Source organism: Passer domesticus, chromosome 1, assembly GCF_036417665.1.
Source record: "Passer domesticus isolate bPasDom1 chromosome 1, bPasDom1.hap1, whole genome shotgun sequence".
Taxonomy (NCBI): domain Eukaryota; kingdom Metazoa; phylum Chordata; class Aves; order Passeriformes; family Passeridae; genus Passer; species Passer domesticus.
Window position 1 is genome coordinate 41,119,812 of NC_087474.1, and position 22,451 is coordinate 41,142,262.

The 22,451-nt window shown below is 41.8% G+C and overlaps 1 protein-coding gene and 1 long non-coding RNA gene across 12 annotated transcripts in view; one reads left to right on the forward strand and one right to left on the reverse strand.

Annotated features, from left to right (window-relative positions):
* The window catches only part of TOPAZ1 (testis and ovary specific TOPAZ 1), a 40,937-nt gene extending 39,332 nt beyond the window's left edge, over positions 1-1,605 (reverse strand). For 3 of the 6 annotated variants that reach the window (XM_064415676.1, XM_064415657.1, XM_064415637.1), the window contains exon 1: positions 309-1,605. In XM_064415676.1, coding sequence (XP_064271746.1) covers positions 309-1,470 — 1,162 coding nt within the window. In that variant the 5' untranslated portion in view covers positions 1,471-1,605. The remainder of the gene's footprint in view (positions 1-308) is intronic. The other 3 variants (XM_064415666.1, XM_064415665.1, XM_064415648.1) reach the window with 2 other exon arrangements.
* A 658-nt stretch (positions 1,606-2,263) lies between these two features.
* On the forward strand, positions 2,264-21,601 carry LOC135297777 (uncharacterized). Of its 6 annotated transcripts, none has more exons than XR_010359723.1 (4): positions 2,264-2,331; positions 4,879-5,029; positions 10,724-13,571; positions 14,777-19,700. It is a non-coding gene; the product is annotated as an uncharacterized LOC135297777 (long non-coding RNA). The 6 variants fall into 6 exon arrangements; XR_010359724.1 differs by adding an exon at positions 21,248-21,601 and having other exon boundaries at positions 2,289-5,029; positions 14,777-14,928; XR_010359728.1 differs by having other exon boundaries at positions 2,289-5,029; positions 14,777-14,928; positions 18,322-19,700.
* Positions 21,602-22,451: the final 850 nt, after the last annotated feature.

Consider the following 22,451-nt stretch of genomic DNA (forward strand, 5'->3'; position numbering starts at 1 on the left):
AACTCCCAGCACTCCCTACCAACGCCTGTTACTGTCCATACCCCTTCCTCTCTCCCTCCCCACACCCCCTTGAAAGGCTAACTGGTCTCCTCTCCTTCATGTTAAAACAGGCTGCTTTTCTCCTTCAGGAAAAGCCTTTCCTCTTTCTGAAAATCTGTCTTCTTCTAAGTCTGGTGGTATTCACAGCACTGTGAATACACACCCCAGCTTTTCTCAAACTAAGTCAGCAGCCAGTTTTTAAAGGGATCTTTCTGCAGGACCAATTTGGGAGCCCAAATTCTGTACCTGTACTTCTACAATGTGCTTACCACTTTCCCCTGGGCTGTCTGGTCGCTTCTGAGGGCTTGAGCTCTGCTGCTCTTCTTTCATGCAACGCTTCTGAGTCTTTCTTCTGGTTGCTGGTTGTTCTTGTCCACTCAGATCCTGCAGCTGCTGTGACAGCAAGGCATTTCTGTTCCTCGTACTCTGAGCTCCTTTCCTGGACTCTGGACACGGTGCATGCTGTTTAAGCAAGGCAGAACTACCCCTCTCCTTGGGACCATGTACTTTTGGTTTCCTCACTGATCTGCCTTTCTTGCCCAAGCATCTCCCTTCTTTTTCCTGTGTCCCTAGCGCTTTTGATCCAACTAACAGACAGCCATTCAACTTCTCTAGTATATCAACCTCTTCCTGAGGTTTTGGTTCAAGGACAACTTCCTGAGCACCCAAATTCTTCCTAAAATCTGGGATTTGCATATTCTGCATCATCGTAGAGTCAGTACATCTCACTTCAGTACTCCATGTGACCTTTTTGGGTTGAAGAACTTCTGGCTCTGGAAAACCGGATATTCCGTGTCTCTCTGTGCTCTCAAATTCCCTCTTCAAGTTTGGGACTTGTAATTTTATTTCCATACAGGAATGTTTGCCTTCTGTTCCTGAGCTCCCTGAACCCTTGTGGAAACCTGAGAAGTTCAGGTCTTCTGAGCAACATTCATTCCTTTCAATCCCTCCTGAGAACTTTTTCTGCAAAGTAGTTCCTGAGAACTGGAACGGCTGCTGACTTTGACCTGTCCCTCTCAGAGTCACTTCCCAGCACATTGCTGCACCCGTGGCTGCTGCTTGCCAATCTTCACACTCAGCTGCGTCTGAAACTAGTGAAGCTACACCCTTACTTCTTCGGGGAGACTTCCTGGGCTGGATTCCCTTGGTTTTTTTACGTGGGAATTTCTGTCTGTTCTCACCTTGCTCCCTCTGCATGGGCACAGGAAAAGCAAGACACTTAAAGGAAGCGCAAGAGAGCCTGGCAGGTTGCGGAAAGGAAGCCAAGGGCTGCTCAGGCTTTCTCTTTGGTGCCAGACGACGACTCCGCAGGACCACCAGCTCTCCCTCCGGCTCGCACCCTGCCGGCGGAGAGGCGGGGCTGCCGACCTCCGGCTCAACCAGCTTCACCTCGCTGCTTCTCACCACCTTCCCTGACCTCAACTGCGGCATCTCGGTGGCGCAGAGACAGCGACAGAGCCCAAAATCCCGCTGGCCAGCGCACCTTTCGCTGCAGCCTCGCTAGCCCGGCACGCACGGTGGGTGCAGGCCCGACCGGGCACGGGCACAACTCCGCCCAGGCGGGGACACCCGTGGCGCCCACACCGACAGAAAGGAAGCCCAGGCCGCCCAGAGAAAGACCACGGCCACCGACAAGCCCTTCCTCACACCCTCACTGCCCCCGCCCCCGAACGCACACCCCGAGCAACCTCTCACAGACCAGGGCGCTGAAGGAAGCGGCCCCGCGCCTCTTCATACTCAAGAAGGCCGCTGCCTGCAGCCTCCCGCGCCGCTTTCCCACCCTCTCTCGCTCCTTCGCTATCTGCCCTCGTCTACCGATCCGTTCCCCTCGTCCAAGCGCCGCCAGCCCGCCCAAGAGCCGAGCTGCTGCCGCGCCGGGGAGCAGCGGTGGTGCGGCGGCGTGAGGGCGGCTCCGGGCGAGGCGAGGCGAGGCGAGGCGGGGGGCGGCGGGAACACCCGCCGGGCTGCGCTCGCTCTCTCGCCGGATCGGCGGTGCCGCCTGCGCGGTGAAACCCCAGCGCTGGGGGTGGCGAGCGCGGCTCCTCCGGGCGGCCGTGCTCCCGTGTCGGCGGCCCCGGCCGGGCGGGAGCGCCTTGGGTTGCGCTGCGCAGCCGTCGTGCTGCCCGCATGGTGCCCGAGGCGCCCCGCGGGGCTGCGGGCCCGGCCGCGGGCACAGCCACAGCCACAGCCACGGCCGCGGGCCCACGGCCGCCCAGGGTACCGGGCTTCGGTGTGGAACTGCCAGAGCCTGTGAGCAAACGCCCAGCTCGCCCCGAGCTCGGAGTAGTGTGGGTAAACACCCAGGTTCGCCCATTTTGTCGGGTGTTCCATCCCCCTCAGTGATTCCTTCTTCCGGCACAGCGCTTCAGAAGGTCGCCAGCACTGAGAGGCCATGCGGTTGTTTCATGGAATGGCAGAATGGTCAGGCTGGGAGAGAGCAGAGTGGGGTCACCTGGTCCAACATCCCTGCTCAAGCAGGGCCATCCCAGAGCACATGGCGCAGGATTGTGTCCAGGCAGTTCTTGAATATCTCTAGTGAGGGAGACTCCACACCCTCTCAGGGCAAGCTGTTCCAGTGCATAGTTACCTGCACAGTGAAGATGTTCTTCCTTACATGCCAATGGAGCTTCCTGTGCATCACTTTCTGGCTGTTGCCTCTTGCCCTATTGCTGGGCACCACCAATAAGAGCCTGGCTCCATTGGCACCCCCCTTTTGGATACTGGCAGACATTGATGAGGTCCCCTCTCAGCCATCTATTCTGGAGGCTAAATAGACCCAGCTCTCTCAGTTTTTTCTTGTAAGAGGGATTTCTAGTTCTGTGATTAACTTTAAAGCTCTCCACTGGACCTAAGAGCTCCATGTCTCTCTTGTTCTGAGGACATCAACTTTGTATTTCAAGTAACACAGCTTCTTAGGCCTTGAGTTAGGGGGAGAAAATCACTCAGAAAGATTATATAGTCAGAAAACAGTAGAAGTTGGTGTTTGGGCTCTGAATGGCAGTGATAGTTTCAACACAGGTGGAGAACAACAAAGCTTCAGAACCATCCGCTGCATGATAATGTGAACATGTAGAACTTAGCTTGAAAAACCAATGTTGTACAAAGTCTCAATCTAAGTGACAGGTGTTATGAAAATCCCTAGTTATTATGCCTAATAAAGTGGTACTCTAATGCCAATAATGCCATCAGCAAAATTGCACATGGTTGGTAAATGACTGTGTCCTACAAGCAGTTCCCTTGTGTTTGCCTCAGCTGGTCTCTGAGGGATGAAATACCTCACTCAAATTCATTTCACTGTGGCTTAGTGCCTTCTGGTGTTCCCATTTCATACATCCTAGTTTGAGATCCTTGCAAAGAAATAAGGTGTTTTAGATCACAACTTGCTAGAAGTGCAGTACTGTGAAGTTAAAAGAGTAGTTGGAAAGGTGTATTTACTAACTGGCGTTGGCTCACTATATGAGTTCAGCCCACGTAACTAACTTAATCTCTGTTTCTCCATCCAGAGGTAGAGATAAGACATTTCAGTCCAAATAAAGACAGAGAACATTGCATTTTTTCTAAAGTCTCTCCGCAGATGAAGAAAGAACAACAGGGAGGCTGGGAAACTGTTAGCTTTAATTTTCTTATGGTCTTTTTAGATTGCACATACACGCTGAAGGACAAAAAGTCAGAAAATTACTAATTAAAGCTAATTAAAGCAGAAAATACAGATTTCTTAGGCATTTTCTCCTGCAGATCAGTATTGTGCTTCTGGTCCTTGGGACAGAAGGGACCCAATAAAAGGGAGGTAACTGCACAATATTTATCATTGTCAGTGTTCTGCAAGGCTGCTATTACATAAAACATTCAGCTCTGGTAACATTTAACCATTTAACCTTTCATTTCAAACTTTGTTCAGTGTGTAACAGTCTTTTAAGTTTTATAGCATGATGAAGATATGCTGAAAAGCTGTAGTAAAGGAAATCTGGAAAAAATGGCATATGAATGATCTTACTGCTAGCTCTAATTTTTAGGATGTTAGTATTTAGTCAGTTATTTGCAATGATGAGAACTCTCCTCAGACCAGATTTTTTGAAATGAATAAAAATCTACTTGAAATGAATACTAATTAAAGGCATTCTTCATTAAAGTACTTTGAAAAAAGCACTAGAGCTTCAGAAAGGACATTTTGAAGCAGCTGTGGATTATGTTAAAAAAACAGATTGCATTCAATTTACAATACTGCTAAAAAGAGGTAGTATAAACATTGTCTTGCAAAGTGGATCAATTTAACCATCTTTTAAAAATACTTGAAAGATAAGAGAATTTTAATATATAGGCATATTTAAAGAAATCCTGTGTCAAGTGTTTATTAAAACTGTAGGTTATTAACATGGAAAAAACTTTCGAAAAATAATATAAACAGCTTAAGGATGAAAAATTAGTTATTTTCACATTCCAACAACATTTGAATTACTAATATTGCAAGGAAATGTTTAAACTTCATTTTAAAATTATATCTTGTTTAGAAATAAAGATAAATTCTTGTTCTTCTTGAGTTTTATAGTTATCTCAATGCCATATCTAAATTTTAGAACTAATTCAACTTTTGCTGATCCATTCCTTTGTTTCACTGATTTCTTGTTCATTCTAGACACTTCAAGACAGTATCAGAAAGATGAGGTACCAGGTGTCTGAAAACAAAAAGGCAATTGTGGTGCCCAAAATATTTTCTCCCCCAGAATTACCAGTATACTTAGAGATGGCAATTTCAAGTGGGAATTTTCAAGTGGGAAAAAGGAACTTGTGTGGCTACATTTATGTAAAACCCATAAAATTTTTTATTTTTTGTTTTCTCAGAGGAGTGTGTGCACTTATCTCTCCAACTGATGTAATTTACATTGCTGCTGTGGAGAAATTGTGGCTGCAGATCTAACAATGATACATTTGAGCAATCTTCCAAAAGTTTTTGAAAGATTGAAATTTATAAACACATAATCCAGCTGTATAGGTGAGATGATCATATAAATTTTTTATTGGGCTGTATTTTAGGCTTTGCTAATATACTCACCTAGCAACAGGAATTAAACTGTCTTTTTTTTTAGCTAGGGAACTGGAAAGAATTAACTTGAAAATGAACCTTTTTTTAGTGAAGCAATGTGAAAAATGTCCCCTTGGACCACTTCTTTTTACACTGCTCGCATCTTTATGCTTGGCTGAGGGATAGAGTTGTTATGTCTAGCAAACCATGGTGAAAAGAGTTTGGCTGTGCTGTAATAACTGAGACTGAGCTCTGAAGAGTGTGTCTAGTCTGTTGCATTCTTAAAACACACCAAATTAAGGTCTTAAGTGATACAACTAAAAACAAAAAGATAAGATTTTCAGTCTAGTATGTCAAAGAAACTATCCTTTTATAACCCCATGGATTTATTAACAGTTCTGAGCTATTGGTTTTGCAAAGTTAGAACCCAAAGATCCTAAATATTGATACGATTTTTAAGTAACTTCTTTATCCCTTGTTTTCTGTTCAAATACAGGGGTGCTTTGGAAATAGATGTATTGTTAAACTGTTGAAGTAAGAAGTTGCTCTTTCTCTCAAGCCATTCATGTATATCTCTCTAAAATTGCTTTTGCTTTTCACTACCAGGCTCCTAAGTCAGGAGCCACCTTTGACATGGCATCTAATGGGAATGCTGCTAACTGCCCCTGTATTGGTTTGAGGTACAGTGTTCGTGGTCAGCTCATGTCCTTGGTGTCTCCCCTGTGTGGGTGTTGACCCAGTTCATACTGACAGCTCTTTCCTTGTCTGCCCTGACACTGTGAACTCCATCAGACAAGGGCCAGTAGGGTGGGGAGAGTAAAGACACCTTGGTGGAAATGCGTGGTCTGTTTTGTGCAACTGCTGAGTGATTACACTACATGGCAGGCTAGGTGAATCCAGTGAGTAGCTGAATACCTCAATCTTTATTTTCATGTCTGTTTTTATTATACAGCTGTACAGGGCAGATTAAAGTAACTTCATTTTCCACCAGTTTAAAATGAGTCATTGGAGGAAAAAGGACAGCTGCTATATTTTGTAATGAACCATCTGGCATTTCTTGGTAGATCCTCTGATTCCTAATTTGCTACTGAATTGTGACAGCAAGAAAATCAAAATTATTGATTGTATGGAATCAGTATTTCCCTCTGGCAATTCTGTTTCTGTCAAAGGATAGTCATAGGCGGGATAAGAACCTGTCACACTGGGTTTTGCAAGCCTTGAAAGTCACCTGTATAATTTGCCTTTTTTTTTTTTTTTTTTTTTTTTTGGTAACTATTCTGCTTGACATTTATTCTGGAAGACTGACTTTCCAGATGATCACATCTGATCTGAACCTTACAGAAAATGGCAGGAATCAGTTTTAAGGTTCCACAAGGGAACTCCTTTGTAAAGTTTGTATTCTGTTTTACTCCCTTTCATTCATGTATCTTTAGAAGTTTAAGAATAAAGTAGCTAGCTATCTGGAATTAGAAATTTAAAAAATACACAAGCAATAGAGGATTAACTAGTCAAGTATAGGACTACACATTCAGTCTTGATTTATTTTTCTAATTCTCTAAATAAAACATATCTTTGCTTTCACGTAGATAATACATACCATGCACCTACCACTAAGTCTGCCTTTAGAATCAACACCTTCTAGTAGCTGGATGAAAAAGATGGAGTTAGGAGGAAAGCATCTGCACACCAGCAAGTACGTGACACCTCCATATTGCTGCCAAAAAAAGATTATAAAATGTGATTTCTTGATGAGAAAGTTAAAAAAAGGAAAAGAGGAAATTAAAGTTGAGTACATCAGAGCTAGAGAAGGCATAGGATTACAAATGGTAGGGGTGCAGTAAGGTATAGATAGAATGCAGTAAACTAGTAGATAATCAGGGAAGACAGTGCTAGACAGAACAGACAAAAAAAAATTCCCCAAATGGCTTCAGAAAACCACTCTTAACAAACAGAACGGAGTGGTAAAGACTAAACACAGTGATAGAAAACTTTCCTGTGGTTTAGACTGACTGAAGAAACAGTGGGGGATTGTCTTTAGCAGTGTTCCTAAGAAAAGTAATGAGAGCCTGAACTTTGAAAAGTGACAGTGATCAATCGCAAGCTGGGACCCTAATCTGAGACCTAATTCATCTTGCTGTTAGGCATTGAAAGAGACTGGCTTCTACATTCAGTTTCTTGTGCCATGGTCATCCATTAAGGATGAGCTTACATCTTTGTCTGCTTAGCAGTGTCAAAGTGGCTGACGTGCTGAGTGTGAAGCCTCAGAACAACCTGCTGTGTCTTTTCTTTCTTAGGTGATTCATCCATAAGCATCAGGTTGCTCCACATCCACCAGTATATTACACAGTTTGTGTATATAGTTTCGAACCTGAGGAGTGTGTTTGTACTCTGTGTTTTTAGAACTGCAGATCTAGGATATGTCTTACATTTTTATAATTTTTTTGAGGTAGTATTGCTCTGTAGCAATGGAAGTACTTTCTAGAGTTGATGAAACCATGCTGACTGTTGTGCAGTGCACTAATTATATAGCTTCCCTAACCAAAGCAGCATACAACCATTTTGGAATGTATACTGATTTTACCACTGAACATTTTCCCACTGACATATCCAGGGTAATCTATGGGAGGAGTTGCATGAAAGATGACATTATTGGTTCACATATACAAGAGTGCAACAGCTTGCTGTGTAGGAAAGAGCAGAGTAGATCAGAGATTTACCTACATTTGCATTCATCTGCTTACTTCTTCACATGTTATTAATTATGCTGTTTGAAAACAACAGAAAATGATCTTCAGATAAACCAGGCACATACTAGGTGCTGTAGTGAGGGTTGGAGGTAAAATTCATCAATGTTTAGTCAAACCAAGGCACCCATTCAACATGGAGATGCATCCAGCCTAGATTATTTGCTTAATACTGACATCACTTGCATATCTTCATACTCAGGTGGGCTGAGTGGCTGGGTCATAACCTCTGAGTGGCATCTCAGCTATCTGCATTCTGTGTATGAGAAGACAGTTTCATTTAAAATCTAAATTACTCCTCTTCTGTAGGGGACAGAAAAGGGGAGAGAACTGAGAGAATTTTGTCCCCAGAAAGAATTTGGGACAGACAATTTCTTTTTCACCTCTTCACCTAGATAAGTATTTTTCTTATCAGCATGAGGATTGTTGATGTGTTTGTGATGGCCCAAGTTCCATGCTGTGCTAACTGCAAGAGTGTCTTTCCACTCTTTGGCTTGGCTGTCATTTGGTGGGTCAGACTGAGCACAGTAATTGTGGAAAGTATGATTTCTGCAGTCATTGCCCTGCAAGCAAGTTACTGAGTGACTCTCTTACTGAGGAGAGCTGATCAGAATGTCGCTGTGCTTGCTGGTGTAGACAAATATGTAATTACTGAAGAAATTAGATGTTTCACTGTGATAGGAGGAATTATTTGCTGGACAGCCTTGCCACTTTCTAGAGCAATTTCTTTGACACAAGAGAAAACATTATTTAATAATATAACACAACAGCTCTGAAATCCCATTATGAGTCATGACTCCACTGTAGGTTTTCTGCATAATATTCCTGTTACTAATACTAACATTACTATTACATTGGTAGAATTCTTAAGTGAGTAGTTATATTCCTGGTCCTCAGGTCAGTCAGCTGAGGACAACTGAATGAGCCATCTCAAGTGCTAGTTTCATGAAGATATGAAGACTTTCTGAGCAGAGACTGTACATGGGGTAGTTGAAAGACTTTAATTCATGATGGTAATTAAAACTGTAGTTTCACATTCACAACATTTGGCGTGTTGCTCGAAATGAAAACTGGGGTGTTTTGCATTAATAATGAGGAAATGAGGTTACATATTCACACAGCACAGGGTACAGAAACGAAGAGTAGGTCTTCTCTGATGTTACAGTATCTATGCAGTACCTTCCTTGCACCTCAGGAGCCTTTCTTTCAAATGCTGTACTTTCTTTCACCTGTAAGAAGACTGGCAATAAGTGATAATTTTCAATGAGTAGCAATGTTGTTGTCACAGTCCAACACAAGTCAGAACTGCAAGGCAGTCAATTTCCTTTTTGGCTGCAGCAATTGTGTTACATTCACTATTTGTGTGCCTGCTTATGTCAGTCATTCCTTCCTGGTCTCTGAGTAAGTATTGGGTAATTTTGTCTAAATTTGGCTGTCATGGTATAGAGACCAGGGCTGTTAAGTTTGTGCATACTTCAGGAAGATGGACATACATGGAGATGAGAAATCACCTGTGAAAAAAAAGGCTCACTCTTTATTAGATATGAGTGAATCCACAGAGAAGAGAGATGTCAAACACCAGTCTTGTCCCGCTGCTTACAAAGCTACAGATTATAAGATCTTGAACAGGGTTTGAGGCCAGACTGGGTGGCGGGGGCCATATGCTTGTGAGGGGAGAGAGCTTCCACAGGAGTTAAAATTGTTGGCAGAGCTTTATGACCAGAAGACCCTAATTGTTGTCCCTGAGGGAACAGCTTCCTAAAGTTGGGGCACACAAGCTGTAAATCAGTATTAATCCCTCTGTGGAATAATATGTTTCCTTACATGGCACGTCTGAATGTTTTTCAGGTCTGTTCCTTGGTCCTTGGGAATTTAAAGGAAAATAATTTATATATGTAGTTTATATTGTGTAGTGAAATTTCAAATAAATGTAAACAATATATTTATTTGCATTAGACTGATATAAGTTGCTTTTGTAGACATGCAAATAGGTATTTATTTATCTTTGCAGCTTATGTTTGAGTTTCCTACTCTGTTTTGAACCGTGAAAGAAGCCAGGTATTTGTATTCATTTCACAAGCTCAACAGTCTGAAAAGAGACAACTGAAATCAGTCAGTTGCCTTATGTGGGCTAAGAATGATGCTGGCAGAGATTCAGGTGATCAGGGCTGGGTGAATGCTGAGCTGAAACCTCTGCCTGTGCTGCAGGATACACTCAGTACCTTGTCTTTTCCCCACTCACCCATAACATTTACACTTCATCTTCAGGTAGTGGTGGTTTGTCACATAAATCTGCATTGTGGACTTTCTGGGGGCTGTTAGCTTGGTTTTTTTTTTTCTGTCTGCTGAGGAAATTAGTACATGTAGCCAAAGAGTTATTTCCAATCAGGAATCTGTTTAGATGTTTTTAACTAACATTTTTTTCTTTGGAGTAGTTACAGGCTTCTGTGAATACAATATGTTTCCTAACTTTACAGGCTGTATTTATTAAAACAGAAAGGTGAATTAACAAATTGCTGCCTCATTAAAAAAGTGAGGCACTATATACAGCATTTGCTTTTTCAGAGACCTGTTTTCTGATACCCTCATCCTCCTCTTTCTCTAAATAAATGTTTTCTGTGGAGTGGGATGGGAAAGTTACTGTAAACAGTTCAGGGGCTGCACCTAGTCCTTACATTCACTTTGGAATTTGTGGGTGCAGCTGCACCTACTGCACTGCCAAGAGGCTGCACATGGGGTTGTGTAGAGTTCTGTGATGGGTTTTCTTGATCTTGCCCTTTAATGTGTGAGTAGATGCTAAGTACACACCCCAATGTGAATGAAAACTGGAATTCAAACAATAAATCTCTCCATGCTATAATCTCACCTTTTTCATGTTTGAACACTCAGCTTGGGTTTTGTGTCTGTTTTTCACTTTCAGGGTGACAGGTAAATCTGTTTGACCAGCGTGTGCTGGCCCCATGAGCTGGAGTGTGTGCTCTGCCTCCACGACCAGGCTTCACACATGTACAGATCTCTGAATTTTGGGAGAAGAAAAAGAAACAGGAGAAGCAGGAGACTACAGATAGGGAAATTCTGGCATGCTCTGTGAGGACACTATAATTTCTTTTCCCTTTTCTACTTGCTGCTCTACCATGCATGAAGGCTTCAAGCCATATAATATGAATTATTACATAACCTATAAAAAGGCTATAGTATATAGTCTGGTTTTGCTATCAAAACCAAACTAAACCAGCACGCCTCATTAGTCAAATGGAGATACAGAGATACTGTTCTGAAAAGGAATTATATACACTGCAATAGTATTCACTAGGACACAAAACCTATACATTTTATTGCCCTTCCAGGTAACCCTTCATGTCATCCTTTTGGAGAGGCTTGTCACTTAAACTGTAGGCTTTTGGGTCAGGGACAGTTATTTTGGGTGTTGATTCTCAGAGTGAGGCATCAGCTGATGGAGAGAGTGCAAGTTGCTGCTGTGCCCTGTACATGTGAGATAACAGTGGTAACATTCACAGGGGCAACTGAACAAAGAATTTTGTTGTATTTGGCCTTTAAATATTGACTAATTGATTTAGCATTTGAGAAATATTTGGGGCTTGTGGATTTGTCTTCTGAAACTGTACATAGCTGCTGTGAGCAGTCTCCAGCTGGATTCAGAACATGCTGTTGGCCGCAGTGACCTTCCCTCCTGTTCATTTTTTGTTACTAAAAATAGTTGGAAAAAGAAATTAATCAGGACTATCAGGAATTTGGATAATCCAAATTATTCATTTGGATAATTCAATAGTCCAAACTCTGTTAATGCCTATGCTAAAATGTATCTTTTGTGAAATGAAACCATTTTTATAAGAAGGAAACAAAATTATGTTTAATTAAAATGCCAGAGGTTTTTACTATTTAGGTATTTATATAGATTTATACACTCAATTTTCTCTGCTATTTTATGAAATCTTCATGATAGAAATTGTCTTCCAGATTTATAAAATGTTTTAGGAGAAATATAAGCTGTGGCTGGTAGATTGGACTTTTCAGGAACGAATGGCTGCCCTGCTTGCAAATTCAATTGTGGAGCAAATGACACAGTGGTGTTGCAAATTTGTAAGTCTGAGGCCAGATAGTGATGAAAACCTGCTAATATTTGGATTCATTGATAAACAGGGAGCATTTATTTGAAAAGCATGATGGATGACCCTTTCTTGATTGTTAATCCGTGACAACATTCTCAGTGAATAAAAAGTTAATTCTCACCAAAAGTCTGAACACACAAGCAGCCTTGTCTGTGCTAACTCAGTCCATGGGGTTACCAAAAGAAGGGGAAGAGTTTTTCAAACAAACTAGATGAATTGGCTCTCCAAGTGTCTCCGGTCTTTAAATCTATTTTGCCACTTTACAGCATGCACAACTGGTTAGCTGATACTGGATAATGCCTACCATTCCACTGAGAATTCCTGGACGTCTTTCCTCTCTTTTACTCAATGTAAAGTTTATAGCTTAAGATGATACCATTTAGTTCAACTCATTCTAAGCTACATCATACTAAGGGATCCTTGGGTTTTGGAGGTTTTGGGTTGCTTTTGAAGGAGATCCAAGAATTAAGGTTTCACAAAAAATGTCCCTCCCCAAAACTGTAAGTAAGTAATACTCCAGGAGTATTACTCTGTATTTCCTTCTGTAAGCAAAAAGTTTGACATTTTTCATTAATGTCTTTCTGGCCATGCTTGTGCCACTCAACAGGATGGGATGAGGAGATTACTGAGGAAGGACAAATAGAGGTATTTCTCACACCTGCAGCAGTATGGTTGTCTCAATGTGTTGCCTATACCTTAACCAGCCCTTCTGAGGTTGCAGAAATTCTGTCCTGCAGTATCCTTTCAGGGTAAAAGTTTTCTAATTTCTGTCAAAGGTTCAGACTCCTCCAATGGATGCTTTTCTGAGAGAAAAAATAAAAGCCTGCCAAAATTTTCCAGCTGGCTCTTGTTGTTAACGTAGAGAGGACGCATGGTGTTTTTCATAGCTAATAAAGATGTTGATGTCCTACTTTATAATGAAGCTTAGTTTTGACTGTGGAAATGTGACTGATTTTTCCACAGATTTAACACTGACATAGTAACTCAGCAAGATCTATGCTCACTAGCTTAGATCCTAGTAGCTCCTTGTAGCTTACATACCTAGTAGCTCCTTTAGCTGAATTAACCCTTACCTTTTCTGTCTCAATTTTGAATGTCTGAAGCCAGTCTCCTTGCAAGGGTTGGACACTGAAAAACATGGCTCAGTCCATGGGCCCTGCCTCCTCCTGTTCCTGGCTTCATTTTGGCATCACTAACCTGTAACTGTGTAACTTGAATGGGACCTTAAAATGCCAGCTTTCTGTGTACCCTATTGCTTTCTGCAAAGTCCTCTGAGCTGCCAGTTGCTCAAGTGTAATAGTCTGATTAGCCTGTGGTGTTTAATCACTTCATATTTGCGGAAAAGAAGGGCAGAAAAGCAGGGAGGTGGACATTTTCTCTGTGTGTCGTGTTTAGGACGGGTGAGGACAAACGCTGGTGCTGGAATGTCCAAAGTGTGTGTGCTCCCAGCAGATGGTGCTGCACTGGTGGCCAGGAGCGAGGGATGTGTCCAGGACTGACAGCTCCTCGTTCAGTACCGTCCCTCCTCCAGCCCTTTGTGAGATGCAACTCGAGATGCAAAGTTTATGGAGCGAAAGGGATCCAGAGGACGCTGGAAGTCACCACTGTGCAGTGTGGAAGTGGCCTGTTTACCCATAGGTACTGTGCAATCTGAATTTCCCCTTGTGGTGTTTTGTTATGTTTTTGTTAATCTTTAGCTCATTTGCACTTTAGGCTTTGTATTGTATTCCTTCAAGGTTTGCATAATTTGTATAAATACACAAATTATTCCGGGTATAGAAATTATGTGCACCTTCATTCTGTCAGTCCTCTTAGATGGGTCAGGGCAGTGCTCCTCTTTCATTCTTCACTCAAGAATTGTAGAACCTTTTGGTAAAGAAAAAAAAATCGTCATCTCACTTCCTTCTTTCAAATTGTAAATGTGGAAGGCACTTAGCAGGTAGGTAAGTAAAACTGCAATTTTTATAGTTTGCATTCTAAAATGTACATTTTTGCCACTGGAACCACAAAGCACTGTAATCAGGAATTAACACAACAAAAGGTGAGTTTTCACTAAGCTCTGGCTAGTGCTTCTCGAACAGGAAGTGACTAGCAACAGTCAGAAATTATTTTGGAGATATCTTCCTGCCATGTGGAGGACCATTTGCCTGTGACCCATGTAGTGGCTAATAGGGAATCAAAGGTCCTGAGCAGTGGGGAAGGGACCTCATAAGCGACCTCATGGCTGACAAGACCAGCCCTAGCAAAAGTAGCTTTTTAATATTAAAGTTTTCTTACAGATTTTGTCTAATAGTCTGAACAGATGAACTTTTTAGGACAGCCTTCATATGACTGGCATCTTTTGTGCCTCATCTAAATATGTTTCATAGTGCTTAAATGCTGTGTTTGAAGTATATGGGAGGAAGAAAAAGCATTTTCAAAAAAGCTGTGAATTACTCTATGCTTTGGAATACAACTTGATTTTTAAAGACCTTACTACAAAGGTACTTGATTTTTAAAGACCTTACTACAAAGGTAGCAATATATTAGAACCCCTAATACTATTTAGTAGTAATTTTTTATCAATCCTGGAATTAAAAATCCTGATTGTCAGTGTTGAATGTAATCAGGTAGAATGAGCATATAAGAAATCTTTACAAGCAACAAAACAAAACCAGCTCAATGTTTTTTTCCCTTGCAAGGCCATGGTCTTTTCCTCACATTGATCACGTAGCTATATAGCAGGGCTTGCAGTATTTTCTTCTTTGCCTTTGTGATTATCACTAAGCAACTGGCCCCTCACTGCTTCTGTGCTCAGATCTGGTTTAGAGAGATTTGCCTAATTTTTAACTTTTTCTCTTTAGAAACTGCATCAGGAATTAATGGACTAAAAGGAAAGTGCCTGGGATGAGTGACATTTCTTTCTTCTCCAGCCATCTATAAAGAGAACATGAAAAGTGTCTCTGCCACCCCCACAGTATCCTACTGCTGTTGAAATTTTGCAGGTTTGGAGAAGGTGAGTTTTGGAGGTGCTTGCAAACAACATAGCAAATGTATGTGCTTGCACATAAATGTCCTAGTTCAGCAACTGAGTAAATCATATGCTGTCAGTGCAGTTCAGGTGGTTTGCTACACTGCAGCACAAGACACAAGATACTTCTATGCAGAAATCCAATTTATATAACTTGTTCCCCCTGAGGGTGAAAGCTACTGAAACAAAAAAAAAAAAAAATTCTTTCTGTACTGCTTTTTTTAGGTAATTTCCTGGGAGGAGTGAGATCTGTATATCACAGAGTTTGAACTGCACTGGTACATAGGATCATAGAATGTTAAGGGCTTGGAATGGACCTTAAAGGCCATCTAGTCCCAGTAGCCCTGCCATAGCCAATAAACCTTTCTGTCCCACTCCAGCATGTGTGTTGGAGACACTGGGACATCACAAGTTAGCTGTGGGAGACATAATTTTTAGATGTATGTCTAGAATTTCTTTCTAAACACTGGGTGTAAAAATCAGTGCAACAAGGAGTGTGTGTCCTACACTAGCTCTGTTCCATGCTCACTGAATCTGCTTAAAAAGAGTGGTAGCTTTTTCCAGAGATGCTAAGCTCTTATATACTGCATCACAATTTTTTCAGGGCATCAGCTGAGTAAAGCCTTTTGTTAGCCTTTATTTAGTATCAACAAAGAGAGATAAAAGAAAAGGATGTCCTGGAGATTTTCTAGGGCAGACTTTATCCCTTTTTATTCCATCATGAAACAAAGAGACATCCCTGAAGGTATCACACATTTATGATACAGGAAGCACAGAGATGCTTTGTAGTAAAGCAGCAAGATGCAAAAAATGATGTGCAACCCTATCATTAAGAAATTGCATACATGTCATGTTTGTGAAATGGTTGTTGCTGACAGGAGTTCGTGGTTAGTACCTGAAGCTGACCACCTTCAGTGTCAAGTATCTTCAGGGAGTAAAGGAAAATCAAGTGACTCTCAGCTCTACCTTTTATTTTTGTGCTTTAATCCACTTCTAAATGTAATGAAAATATGGATTGCTGTGTAGCAAAAATCTGTATTTTTAATTCAAGTTTTAATTCCATAAATGATCATGTTCTTCAGTTCATCCTTGTATCAGACTTTCGTTAATAAGTAGTAGGAAATTATCTAAGAAACCATTGCCTGATACAGATGACTGTGGCAAGTTAATTGCTGGTTCAAAATTCCCTCCTTATGATTAAAGTTTCAGAGAGCCTCATGACACAGTTATGGGACACTGCTTTTCTTTGAGATTAGTTGTCTTTCATTAAAGACTAGTTTTACAGCTTCTGGTATTGGGTATTTCATTTGAAGAAACCTCATTTTTTTCGAAGCAGATAAGAGCCATTCTTCTCTCTTCTGGTGAGACTGAATTGGAGGGGGGCTTGTGAAGATGGTATGAAAAATCCCATTTCTGGACGACAGGCATGATAGGGAATGCCATTCCCACATTCCACAGACACACAAGGGAAAACATGCTTTGGCCCCAGACAATCAAACCTTTAATTGTAAAGCTAATGCTGATTTATTGCAGACTACAGTGTGAGTTTTTTTTTCCCCTTGGCTCTTACTCAGAATAGCCAGGTCTCTCCCCTTTCCCTTGTGCCATTCCCCGTGAATGGCATACGCCATGGACTAAGGTAGCTGCGCTCATGCCTGGAGCTGCAAAACTTCCCCTTACAGCAGCACAGCAAGCTACCATTTATTTTTAATTGCTCCCTACCGTGTAGGCCAATTAAGGATGAAGCCAGCAGGGCAAGGATCACTGGCAAAGCCTTTGAAGGGAGCAGACCCAGCATTTGCTTCGCCGGAAGGCTGCCATTCACACATTTGTGCAAGAATGCAAACAATTGGGCTCACTCAGTGGGATCAAGTGCTATCTAGTTCAGTCTGAACCACTTTCTAGTGCAGATGGCAGTGAGAGTGGCAGCACCACTGAATATTATCCTCGGGGTTAGAAACTTTCCAAATGAGATTTCCATTCGTGACCCTCCCCATTTCAGCAGGAAGCACCTGCTAAAGCAGCTTTAGGAAATGCCTCTCATTAGCAGCTTCTGTTTGAGCTCAGGTTTTCCTAGCCATGCGAGTTCAGCAGGCTTAAGAACTTGATCTTTTGATAATATGAAAGCGAAAATATTACAGGATAGTGTGTACAGCCAACATTTTGGGCTTGTGTTTTCTACCACCGTCGTTATTACTTTAAAATCCTTGTTTGACATATTTATTTTTCCTAGCTTTTGAACCTCCTAGAAAATAGGATTGCTGGGCATCCTGAACCACTTGGCCATTCCCAGGAAATCCTGGATGAAGGATTTGCTGGTTAGATTTGAATTAGCAACCCAGTATTTTTAATGGTTTGGGGAAAGAATGAGTCTGCAAATTTGGTCACAAGTGTTGTGAGCAGTCTGTGCTTTCAATCTTCTGCAGAAGAGACCCAGGATTTATGTTGAGTTTCACACAGTTGGGAAATAGCTCCAGCATGCACAAACCCAAAAATCACTGCAGAAAAGTAGGCAACTCAGTTTTATCCTGGGAAAAGTTTTCAGGAGGGCTTGCTGTTCCTTACAGTGGACTTTTCCAAGCTGTCAGTTGTGGCTCACAGGTCAGCAAGATTGTGTTTGCTCAGTGTTAGGGACACACAAATGCTGGGCTCGGGAATGATTTGGCATCCCTTCATTATCTGAATGCACAACATGCAGGTAGATGTTAGTCAAAATAAGCCCAAAATCCAAATCTTTGTCCTTCTGTAATTGCATGAGGAACATGCTTGTGTTCACTGCATGAGACACCTGCTGGTGTCTCCATAAGCTGGTTTCCCAGGGAAGCTTTCCAGTTACCCACTGGTTGGGATGGTGAAAGCAGTGGGTACAGCCAGTGCTTCTGGCTAATAACAATGACCTGCCCTGCTGATTGTCAGCACATCTCAGTGATACCAACTCCACAGTTTTCAACCTTTAAAAAAATGCTTAATTTGTAAATGCCTCCATATTTTCCAGTGGAGAAGACCCTGCATGAGAAATCTTAGATTATTGACAACCAGCTTTTTAAGAATCACTTCAAATTCTGGCCAAAGCTTATATATATGCATACGGGTCTTTTCTAGATGAAGCTAGCCTTCAAAGTGCTCATTAAACCTCTTACCTGGGTGATTGTTTAGTCATCTATCTGGGGAAGCCCTGTAAGACTGAAAGGGCTGATGTCAGGTTTTAAATGCTATTCTTTATACAACAGCAATGGAAAATGATGCAGCTGAACTGAGACTGCAGTTCCATCATGAGTAGGCAGGTTTCATTTCACATGCATATCATGCAGCCTGGTTTTGCGTGTTGTAGAAAAAAACAGCCACTCCATTTTGTCTGTATATTGGATTTCCCCACAGAAACTCCTGCAAACATCTATGAGGCAGAAGGCCAGTGTGGCTTGGGTTATTCCCAGCTGCTTCCCACCTCCCCAGGCCCCTGCAGCACATCGCCCTCCTCCCTTCCCTGAGCTGCTCCTACTGCCAGTGCAGCCCAGACTGCGGAAAAGAGGAGGAATTTCCTAACACACGCCGAGCCCCAGGAGCATCGGCCCCCCGGGCTCTCACTGACATGGCATTGATGCTGAAGATGAGAGGACTGGCACGTCTCTAGGGCTGGAAAAGAAATGGAGCTTCTGCGATTACTTGTGTTCTGATCCTAGTTTCTCTCTCTCTGTGTGACTGCTTTTTAATATTTCCCTGCATGTAGACTTCTGGGGATACTGCAGCTTTCAGTGCCACATGAAGTCATTGTGAGGATCACTTACTGATGGCTGTTAAAGCAAGCCAGCTATTAACATTGCTATTTTCCTTTGTGTTGTTACATTAAATGTACTTCAGCAGTAATGTAAGATTTAAATTAAATTTCAAAGTCTTTCATGACACCAAGAAAGCACTGTTGTTTTACAAATTGTTCACATATCTGATGGGTGTAACTTCATCCTAAATTTAAAAAGCTATAATTATATACAAAATATGTACAAAATGAATTGCTGCATTTATGCTTTTTTTTCTTTAGATACCCATAACATTACTATGTTATAAGGCTGGAAATTCTCAAACATTCTTTTCTGTAAAGAAATCCAGCTTCTTAAACTGTATAAATAATAACTGAAGGAAGATGTTTTTGTGCTTTACTGATAATGGAGTAATATGGTGCCTCTGTACACTTTAATCTTGCATTTTGTGATTGTACAGCATGGTGGTCTAACAGTCTTCAGATTTCAGAGCCTGGATTCAGCAGCACATGCAGAATTGTTTTCTGCATGGTAGAGAGTTGTAGAGAGGAAAGAGACAAAGCTGTTCAGTGTTAGACAAGGGTTTATCACGACCATTGTCAGTAGTGTATGTTTTGTAAGTTAGGATATGACTGAATGTCTATTTATATGGCTGTTATAGAAATATATGTGTGTGTGTGTGTGTGTGTGTTTGCAATGTGATTTTTCAAAAGCAAGCTGGATATGCACTCCTGTATGTAGTTAATAATTTCGCTATGATGCTTATATCATGAAAGCTCAATAATTGTGTTACAACCCCCCAGTATTATGATGGTTTGTCTTGTTTTCTCCACAGGTGATAAATTCTGTGTTACATCAGTACATCAAAACCAAGTTTATATACTAAAATAGGAACCTGCCATTTCAGAGGAAAAAAACCCCTGTTAGATAAAAGTAAACTGCTAACTTGTATTCATGAGCACCTATCAGCTTTTAATAAAATAGCATCGAGTTCACACCAAATGCCATATCCTGCCTTGTGTTGACAATGCTATCTCAGCCTGAGGATTTGACTTGTTATATTTGCTTCCCATGTTTTTGTAGCCAGAAAGTCTTTGAAAGAAAACTTTTCTTCTGATTTCTTACTGAGATGAGAATCACATTTCCGTCAACAGGGAGTGGCCGGGTCTGCAGGTGCTGCTGTAGTTTTGGGTATTTTTTTGTGCCTGTGGTCTGGAAAGTGCTCTCTTGCATCTCCAGAGCCTTAATATGTGTTAGGGCAGCTGAGATGAGAAGACAGAGAGTCAGCCTACCATGACTGTCCATGCTGCTAGAACAGAGTGTAGCAAACATAGCAGGTGTTGGAGGCTTTAGGTATCACACCCATTGTGATGAGTCCTGGTGTGCTGGGGAAGGAGGATGGCCATGGCAGTACAGGAGGGGGTGGCTGGGGAGAGAGGATGGCCAAGCTGCAGGAAAGCAAGTACAGATGGAAAGAACAGTCACACTTTGGAAACAAGAGCTGGGAAGAAAAGCTGACTTTGGCTGTAACTGTGAGCGAGACCCCCAGGACCTGGGTTCACGATTTACTTTGGCTGGGGCTCCCTGTGTCATAGTGGGTAAAACAAGTGCAGTATTTCTGTCTTTCAGTTGCCCATGTGCACCCAAGGAGTTTCTCAAGGCTTAAGATGATCACAATGTAGAAAAACTTCTGGTCAGCAAGTTCTAAACACCTTAGTAGTGTTCTTTGTTTGAAGGAATTTCCTTGCTGGGGTTCTGTACAGTTCAAGCCTCTACCACTTTTCCCAGGAGCTGTCTCTTGCTTTCAAAATACACGTTTGTCCTATCTGGGTACAAATATTTACCTTTCAGTTTTCATCTGATTTCAGTAGATGGGAAACACCCACCATTCAAGAAAGGTATGTTTTCTCTTGCTAGAGGGATTGCTTTTCTCTCCCCTGTTGACACCAATCACAGTATCAAACATGTTCCTGAACCCTTGCTTGGGTCATGGAGCTCTAAAACCAGCACTGCAAAAGAGATAGTATGAACCTAAGCCCTTGCTGGCTCAAAAAAGAAAAAAAAAAAAAACACCAGAAAACAAACCAGAGAGACTCTCCAATCTTCCTTTTACATGCACAGTGAGCGGAGAGAGCACAAAACTGGAATTACTGCATGTCAGCAAGTATCTGGAATAGAACAAATGAGGATGTGTGTTTCAAAGAGGAACTGAACATCTAAATCTCCATTTTGTTTGAGATTTATTGGTCTTTCATGGTCATACTGAGAAGCAGTCATACAGGGAATGGTCAGTGGTATGCCACAAGAACAGTCCAATAAGACTTTTTTAATCTGTGTATTTCAAATCCCTCCTTTTATCACCTAAACACTAAAATTAGAAATGTCTTCTCAAAAATCATTATGCCCAAAACGTTAGCAAAAATTATTTTTGCTAACAGTGGTGCATTTAATTCTCCTAGTGCAGCCCAGCATCTATCTTACTAGCCCAAATTTGCATTTGATGTAACTGCATGCCATGGATTTTGTCACCAATTATCATTCTTTTCAAGGGAGGATGTTTGTGATTTGGGCTGAATTATGCTAATTACTGAAAACCACCGACACGTGAAGAACTCAGTATTTCAGCCCGCTCCGGATACCGGCGAGAGCGGTGAATGTGAAATACCACCTGTCAAGCGCTTGCAGCAGATACAGCACACATCCTGCAGAGTCCTACGGGGTAAGAGATGTGGGAAATCAAACTGCTGGAGGGGGCGATGCTGTTGCCCGCCTCTACGATGTGTGCACGGAGCAGCGTGTCAGGAATTCCTCCGCTGAGTGGGAAAGGCAGTCGCAGCAAGCTGCTGAGCTCGGCAATGCTTCCCATTCCAAAGGGGGAAAAGTTTGCATGGGGATTTTTTTTTTTTTTTTTTTTGTTTCTTTAAAAATCCATACTTGCAAACCAGCGACTTACACACAAGAATAACACCGAGGATTATTTTGAAAGTGCTTTAAAAAGATTGCAAGAGAAGGGGACTGCTGATTGTTCAGAGCCACGCAAAGCTGTTGCTGCCTATTCATTTCATTCATCCTAAATACCCAGTCGCAGTTTAATTCCTAGATGTACTGTATGCCCTTTCGTGTATAATCAGCCTAATTTGTCTTCAGCTGCAAGCAAGTGAACCAAGATTCATTTAGCTAAGCAAGCTAAGCAAAAACATTCTTTGCTCACAGATGGGTAAGCCAGCCGATATCTTAAGATAAATGAAGGGGAATTTTGTTTTCTTTTCTTAGTTACTGTAAGGACTCCTACGGACGGAAGAATGACAAAACAAATTTTGTCCCTCCATGTTTTTAATTAGTTAAGCAGGGAAAGACTAATAGATCTCATCCTGGAATCTGGAATCCTAATTTGCAATATTGGATGTTGTTTTGACTTCAACTGGCACTTTTAACAAATAGACTTTTCACTAGAGGTTTTCAGAAAGACCGCATGTAATATTAGATGAGAGGTACTTAATTAATGTAGGAAAGTGCCAACAAACTATCAGCCAGCACTGACTTGTCTTGGATTTGAAATAAAAGGTATTTGCTCTGTGCTGCCTGCCTAGCAATTACCATTAAATGTGTGTGGATTTAGGCCAATTCTTAATGAAAGAAGGGCCAGCTCACAATAAATGTCACCTGTGTTGTCTTGGGTTACCCTGATAGCATGGTGAATGAATCAAACAAAATGCAAACATTAATCTAGCTGACCCCAGGGCAACCAGTGGG